Below are 8660 nucleotides of genomic sequence, written 5' to 3'. Positions count from 1 at the left end.
TTATCGTTCACTACTTTTTGATCTTGAAGTAATATTTTTAGCTTATCACATCTCATGGCTTCATATCTCGTCTGGAGCGATTTTCAGTATGTGAGACAACTGAATGGTTCAAAACTGCTATTGAAGCACATGTTCCCGCACGGAAATACTATAGCAAGCCCCACTCCCTCCAATGGTTTACTTCTGCTTGTGCAGCTGCCATTTGTCAAAGGCAGCATGCGTTCCGCAGATTCAACCGACATAAGTCCAACTCAAATAAACAGAAGTTTATAGAAGCTAGAAATAATTGTAAGAGAGTGATAGACATAGCTAAGTCAGATTACTCTGAAACCACCAGAAAGCGCATCGAAGCACAGAAATGAGAAACCCGGGATTTTGGAAAATCTACAACAGCGTAGTTAATAATGGACAGTCAATTATTCCCCCACTAACAAACAATCATGAGGTTGCTTGCACGGCAACTGACAAGGCTAATCTGCTTGCCAGTCGGTTTGCCTCAAACTCCACACTGAACTCGGTACACCACTCACTCCCTGATTTTCCTCTGCGAACAGACGCCACACTTGACGATTTGAAAATCACCCCTTCTCAGGTACATGCTATTATAAAAAACCTAGACACCTCAAAAGCATGTGGACCATATCTCATCCCGGCTGTGTTATTAAAAAAATGCTCTGCCGAGGTTGCTCCAGTTCTGTCCAAACTTTACAATAAATGCCTTAACGAATCTTGTTTTCCCGACTGCTGGAAAACCGCCTCTGTGGTACCAGTTTTCAAGAATTCTGGTGAAAGAACTGACCCACTAAATTATCGCCCCATTAGCCTCCTCCCGCTTTTCGCCAAAATATTTGAGTCCTTAGTTAATCAAGTCCTAGTCCAGCACCTAACAGCTGCTAAACTCCTGACTGACAAACAATATGGATTCAGGCAAGCCCGTTCAACAGCAGATATCTTAACTGTAGTTTCTGAACGTATATACTGTTCATTGGATAAAACAGGGGAGGGTAGAGCGGTGGCCCTTGATATATCTAAGGCTTTTGACAGGGTATGGCACGATGGTCTTCTAAGGAAAATTAGATCATATGGAATCACTGGAAGAATTCATAACGTAATTAAATCCTTCTTAAGTAATAGAAAAATCAAAGTTGTCCTCGACGGACGTACATCCAAACAATATGACATAAATGCGGGAGTGCCTCAGGGGTCTATCCTTGGACCTCTATTGTTCCTGATATTCATAAACGACCTCCCTGATAATATTGTTTCGGAGATGGGTATATTTGCCGATGACACCACTCTCTATAACAGATATGAGGGGAAAACAAATGAACACATATCCAAGAAAATGGCAGAAACACTAGAGGATGACCTCCAATCCGTAGTGGAATGGGGACAAAAATGGTTGGTTTCATTCAATGCTGCTAAGACTAAGTTTGTTTCCTTCAATAACTACAAGAAACCTTCTCTACCACCAATAGCAATGGCCAAGAACACATTGCCTGAAAGTACTTCTTTTAAACTCCTCGGCCTAACGTTTACAGGGAATATGAACTGGAATAGATACATTGAGAGCATTGCCAAGGCTGCTGCAAGGAAGGTTGGCTCCCTCTACCGTGCTAGAAAACTACTTACGCCTGCCAGTATCCTATACCTCTATAAGGCAACCATTCGCCTATGTATGGAGTACTGTTGTCACATCTGGGCTGGTGCATCTGCTGCTTGTCTCTCGCTCCTGGACAGGGTTCAAAAACGAGTCGCCAACCTGATAGGTCCTGAACTGTCAGTTAGGCGTCAACCTCTGTCCCATCGACGAGATGTTGCATCCCTCTGCCTGTTCTACAAATACTTTAATGGTGAATGCTCTGACGAACTGCAAACACTTGTACCTCCCCGACGTAACTACCCCCAACAAACCCGACAAGCTACTAAGTCTCATCCCTTTACAGTGGAGATCCCTAGGTGCAAGAAAGCCTTTTACTCCAATAGTTTCTTCCCCAGAACTGCGGGTCTTTGGAACTCCCTTCCGGGATTCTGCTTTCCCAACTGCAATGATATGCAGAAGTTCAAGTGTAATTTAACAAACATCTTTCTACTTTTCTCCCTTCATAATGACCCCGCTAATTAATTCCCTAATAGTAGCCCCCTGCTTCAAAGTGGCACTGTGCCTTGTTTGGGGTGAAAATTGAATAAATATATATATATATATATATATATATATATAAAATATTTTGCCAATTTCTGTGGTTTACCGATTTCTGTGTTTTTGTTTTAAATTTGAAATATAACAACGCCAACCAATTATTCCTCAATCTAATATGTCCCCTCTTGACAATGTTCCCAGGTATACAGTAAATATCTTTATGTCTTCCGTTGTTTCAACTGTTTAATTTGTTTGGTGAACTTTTTATCTCGAGAAACTTTGGAGGACAATGTTGATGTGCGTTGAAATATCGTTGTTAATGTTAGACAGAGTCGTTGACATTTCAACAAATGTTCAGATAAATATCGAGTTTGATGGCATATAAAAAGGAAAATGATACTCAAAAGCATCCTGCAGGTTTTATATATAAAGCTGAACCAACTAATATGCTACATCTTACCTCAAATCCTTAGCATCAACAGTAAAAGCCTCTTATGTTCCTGGATATGACCTTAAACTATATCCGATGGTGAGGCCCCAGCTTGCAGGCCTTAGGGAGTGTGGAGCCACCCTTTAATTGCCATTGCTCTCAGGTCCACTCTGACCTGGAGTGGTAGCACCTGTTATGGTCCCAACTATGGGTTAAATAGAATACGACTTAAAAAACACATATATTCTATATTAAAAAATCGCTCTTCAAAATTACCGGATTCAGCATTAAATAACCTGAAAAGGGTTGATATGCCGTAAAACAAAACAACCAAACAACCAAACCAAAAGCCTCTTATGTCTAAAATAGACTAGAGAAAACATGTATTATCAATATATTAACCACATGAAATATATCTCAACACGACAGTAAGTGGTTTCTATTAGATCTCAGATGTTTAGTAACGTTGTGCCGGGTCAGTACTATAATGAGTGAGCATTTTGGTGTACCAGGTGCTGTATCTGTTCTCTGCTTATCTTAATATTGTTTCAAAGCATGCTGGATTTGTTTTTGTTTTTTTCAATGGGATCAGAGAATGGCAAATTAGGAGAGATATGGTTGGAGATTGCGCAAGACTTGCTTCATAACTGCATGAATAACCACCTTTACAGGAGGTATCCATTATATTTCAAGTTTGAACGGAGTCCATGAAAAAATACATGACTTTAATAAAAATCCGAATCATTTACAGGATGACCTCCCAACAATGCCATCCATGATTTATAAAAAAAATTTGAATTCTTTCTACAATCCAGCCTTATTCTGGACAGATAAACTTCACTATATGTTTATTTTGTACGCTAAGTTTCAATCATGAATATCTAATTTTCTTTGTTTTATTGTCGTTTAATGATAATCACACCTGCCTCGCACCATATTATTTGGATTCTTCAGAATTATCATCTTGAGCATTGATTTTCACATTTTGTTCAGTTTAACCACCGATCTTCTTCATGTGTATCTTGTAAAACTTGGGAATGTTTCTGTGGAACTCGGGAATTTAGTATAAAATTTACTATATAATAAAAAATATATATAAATGAAACTATAACTATGAACCAATCGCGATACATTGAAAAAATTCTGTTCAAGTTCGGAATGCAAGATTGTAAGCCGCGTTCAACTCCCATCGAAATGGACATAAATAAAAATATAGGGATCGAAACAAAATCCATAGATAATCGAATATACAGGGAAATGGTAGGGAGCCTCATCTACTTGATGACCGCAACAAGGCCTGACATATGTTACACTGTAACAAAGCTATCTCAAAACTTATCGAAACCGACAATTAAAGACCTTAATCGTGCAAAACAAATCTCTCGTTACCTAAAAGGAACCAAGGAACAATCTTTAAGATTTAAAAAGTCTACATATCCTCTAAATTTAGAAGGTTTTTCGGATTCAGATTGGGCTAACTTTGAGGATAGAAAGAGTATAGTGGGGTATTGTTTTAGACTGTCAAAGACTGAATCTATGATCTCTTGGAAAACTAAAAAGCAACAAATTGTTGCCCTTTCTACTTGTGAAGCAGAATATGTGGCTCTTACTCAATTTGCGCAGGAGGCAATTTTTCTGAACACCCTTCTAAAATCTATTTTAAAACCAGATCTAAGTAAAAAACCTATAGTAATTCATTGTGATAATCAGAGCAGTAACTTATTAGCAAATAATTCTATGATTCATCAAAGATTGAAGCATATTGATATCAGATATCATTTTATAAGGGATGAAATAAGGAAAAAATCTATTACTCTTACTTATGTGACGTCTGAAAATAATATAGCCGACATTTTCACTAAACCTATGAAAAGAATAAAATTAAGACATTTTATAACCGAACTTTTTGGAATCTAATTATGAATAAATCTCTTTTCAGAAACTCAAAAGGAGAGGCATGAACAGTCAAAATCACACACAAAAAACAAAAAATTGTGAATTGTCCCGGGCATGACGCTAAACTGCAACCATTTCTACCTTACTAACCAAATTAACCAACTAATACCTAACATAACGTTTCCAGTTTTTGTTACAAAAAAAAAAGTCACTTGTTAAAACCCTTTTGTAAACCTCCTATTTGTCGAACAGTTCTTTTTGTATCTCTTTTTTATTTGACAAACATTTGTTGAAACAAAACAAAAAAATGTATATTTGTGAATTTTTGTGCATATTTTTATATGTATTTGAAAAGTATTCTATTTGTATGTTTATATATATTTGAAAAGTGTTTATTTTTATATGTATCAAAAAAAACAAAAAAAAGCTCAATGTCATTTAAAAAAAATGGCTTCTTTTTGCACACATTATACCAATATATTAATAATTCTTTTTGACCAATGAGAATAAAGACAAATTCCTCCAAAACCAGAAGAAGACCCCCCCCCCACAAAAAAACAATTATTTTATTGATTTATTTTTCTTTGTTCATTTATTTTTATTTATTTATTTATTTTTCTTTCCTTTTCTCAAGTGAAACCAAAATTGAATCCGAAAGGATTTTTCCATTATATAAAAAAACGGGGTGTGTAAAATGTTTTTGACTCCTAATGGGGGTAGAGATTTATTTGCTGCCCACCTCGGCAAAATGTGGCACAAGGCCGGAAAGTGGGTGTCCAGTAGGCTCCCCTGAAGGAGGGGCACTCCTGCAACTGTAAAAATTGCCTGAGTAACCCCGCCGGCATTCCCCGGTAGGTGCACCTCAGGCAGTAAGCAATGAACGTACTCCCCCGGAAAGCCCAGTGGCAAAGCCTGGGAGGGTGGACCTCCTAGGTATTACCCAGGCGGTGTACTTCAGTCCGACAGGTGCTGGGCCGGTTCCCGGCCCCTCACCTGTCGGGCTGAGTGTAAAGTAATGAATCCTTGAGGAGTACTACTAACCTGTCTCCCTGCAGCCAAAGCCGCTAGGAGACCTTCCGCATCATGAGTAATGGGGGTATGAGACGAATAGATTCGCCAATCATTTTTATAACCAACGGCTGTGCTAAACAATCAATGAAAACGTTTCAAAATTATTATAAAAATTGTCGAATTTTGGATTCAATCAGTTTGCCGTTAACTACGCCACGGACTGCATTTGATTCATGGCCGCTATCTTGGTCACTAATCTGAACCACGCCGCCATCTTTGTTCAACACAATGTCTCAAAACTTAACACTTTTAGTGTTTGCCCATGTTTTTTTTTCAGAATTATTCCCAAACACATATTTATATTACCCTCCATATTCCCTTCAGTTTTCTAGCATTAATTAGTATTTCCTTACTATTTGTCTCTGTCAGCTTTCACTCTGTGATTAGTTTGAATGCCGAAATTTTCTATTTTGGCATGTTTTCCCTTCTTACTGACTATTATCATATTCGGTCTCCTTGTTTGGATGAGGTTTTCCGTTTATTTCAGACAAATTTCAGACATTTCATCTTCCAATACTTGTCCGGTGAGTGTCAGTACAATTTTCACAGTTTCTGATAAACTACATTTATCACCGAGTCGCATCTATTTTTGTAGTGCTTTTTAGCTAATTTTCTACTTTCAATTATAATGTGGTTTACTGTTTTATTACTTTGTACACAGAGTCTACATTTACTGTTTTGCTATTATACTGCTTATCATTATTGTTCTCGTTCCTCTTATTATTATCTAAAAATCAAGTTGACAAGTTTGTGTTTATCATTAACACTTTAAATGCCAAACGTGTTTTCATTCTATTTGTTTGTCATTTTAGTTCTTTTTCTTCTGGTCGTCATTGATCTTTTCATTTACATAAGGTCAACCACACGTGGAATTTCTCCTGTTTATGATTAAGCCCTCAAACGAGTTAAATCAAAGAAGAAAAACGTACCATTCAAAATGTCTGACAACAACACTGGACGTTTCAAAATCATTCTCATTCTGACTTGGGAATAAAATGACCTTTATCATTTCGAAGCCATGTTTTGTGAGAAAAATAGTTACATGTATTCCATTGATGCCTGGAGTCATGGTTCAAGTTCTATTTCGTGCAGATTTTTAAAGTTTACTCATGTGGAAGGTAATCAATCCACGAAAAATAATTTTACCCAAAAACAATTGGATAAAGGAAACGATAAAAGCCACAAAATATATTCATCAATATATATATACTAGCAAAAAATGTTTGCTAGTATTCTATAAATTTTTATTGAAGAGCCTCGTGATACACTACATTTCTGCTCCTTTTATTTGGGGCCAAAATATAAAGTTTCTGAAGTTCCTGTCCGGCTGGTGGAGACATAGAACATGCCGTGACTGAAGCATTCTGATGTCAGGTCTACACCAATGGTTTTAAATATTTGATCTTGACTTTTATTGATGTTCATTGCGAAACAGACTTTCACAGGAAACTGGAGCCTCCTAAATTTAAAAGGAAGTTCCGAGTCAGATGGAACTAAGGGAATCCTTGGCACCAGGACTGTTTCACCTTTGTAGGGACCACAAGAAATGGTAGCCTCAATCACATTGGTGTGCAATCTGGTGACAACACATCTGGTTCCGTTACTGGCTTTTGGCGGTTCCAAAGAGCAAAGACTCATGATCGGGGATCCAATTTTAACATTTAAAGTATGAGGCGGAATTCCACTCAGTTCTAAGGAGTTTAAAAACTCAACAGGGTAGTGAACTGCTTCATCTTCATTGGTAGCCGAATCCACTGACTTGTATTCCTTCGATTCTCCTGGAAATTCATCCATTAACCACTTATTCAAGTGGTTTACATTGATATTTAATGGGGAAACTATGGCCCTCTCAGCAAGCCAGTCGGGAGATTTTCCGTTGTTTTGCAAGTCCGGGTACACTCTGTCTTTCAATTCCTTCAGATCACTCACACATTTGCCAAGCTCGGGTGGGATCTTTATTGTATCAGGTAGGGAAGTAATTGGAAACTGTCCATTACCTATCTGGAGAAGCAATTGTGAGAAGTCTGCTGTGGCTTAGTTTCCAGAGATATGGGCTCTCATATTTGTAGTCAGTTTCTTCACTATAATGTGTCTCCAGAGATAAGACTTCTTCAAACTTGAATTGACAATGTTTGCCCTTGTGCCATTCTTTACAACTGGCAGTATTTAACGAAAATCCCCGCAAAATAAGGTTGGAATACCACCCATGGGTTTCTTGTTTCCTCTTATGTCTTGCAATGTTTTATCAATTGCTTCATAAGCACTCTTGTGGGTCATCGGGGCTTCGTCCACAATGATTGCAGATGCGTCTCGAAGGACCTTTGCCAAGACGGAAGTGCCAGTAATTTTACAAACTGGCTGATCCATTCGATGCGTATCCAATGGTACTTTAAAAGTGCTATGAAGAGTGCGGCCACCTTGAAGTAGAGTGGCAGCAATGCCACTGGATGCTGTTGCAAGAACGATCTTTCCTATAGATCTAATTTTTGAAAGGATCAAATTGACAAGAAATGTCTTTCCTGTGCCCCCTGGAGCATCAAGGAACATCATACTCTGACAACTGCTGTTTTCATTCACTTGACCTTCTTCCAACATTCACATGAAACTATTGTAGACTTCTCTTTGATCTTCTGTCAATTGTCCTTGCAAATTTTCTGCTTGTCGGGAAAGTTCTTCTGTATTGTTATAAACTTGCCTTTGGTATTCTAGAGCAAATATTGAATCTCCTCTTCCTCTCGGCACAGGTAATCCGTAGCTTGCCAGTGGTTGACTGCCCATAAGAAGAACTTTTTCCTCGATTAGACAAAGTGTTTTATTGTAGATTTCATTATTGAAATCTACTTTAGGGTTGTTTACTTCTCGCCTGTGTCTTCCGAGATTGCATTACGAAAATTCATCGAAAGTTCAATGGGATTGCTTGGCTCACATGCCATTTAAATTATTGCAAAGAGGCTTCGCAAATTTGATGGGGACTGGGTGACACTTGTCTCTTCCAGTGCTTGGTGCAAGTGTTGGTCGTTTTCAAGAAGGCCTTGGGCAAGGCGTAAGAAGTAACACTCCCCTACTCTTGGACTAATCGTGTACATTCTGCCAATGCATGCGGCCTTCCATACATCACCATCA

At 38.1% G+C, this 8660-nt stretch overlaps 1 protein-coding gene across 1 annotated transcript; it reads right to left on the bottom strand.

The window, feature by feature from the left end:
• Positions 1–6821: 6821 nt before the first annotated feature.
• LOC145280261 (ATP-dependent DNA helicase PIF6-like) lies at positions 6822–7331 on the bottom strand. Its single transcript, XM_080132035.1, has one exon. The coding sequence runs from the start codon at positions 7329–7331 to the stop codon at positions 6822–6824; it is 510 nt and encodes a 169-aa protein (XP_079988161.1).
• Between the last annotated feature and the right edge of the window lie 1329 nt (positions 7332–8660).

Source organism: Euprymna scolopes, chromosome 7, assembly GCF_053919585.1.
Source record: "Euprymna scolopes isolate OS-2025 chromosome 7, ASM5391958v1, whole genome shotgun sequence".
NCBI classification, from domain to species: domain Eukaryota; kingdom Metazoa; phylum Mollusca; class Cephalopoda; order Sepiida; family Sepiolidae; genus Euprymna; species Euprymna scolopes.
The sequence above is the reverse complement of the archived record's forward strand: the minus strand, read 5'-3'. Positions and strand labels throughout refer to the sequence as shown.

Coding starts and splice junctions, on each gene's coding strand:
- LOC145280261 (XM_080132035.1), bottom strand. CDS start 7,331: ATGGATGAATTTCCAGGAGAATCGAAGGAATACAAGTCAGTGGATTCG.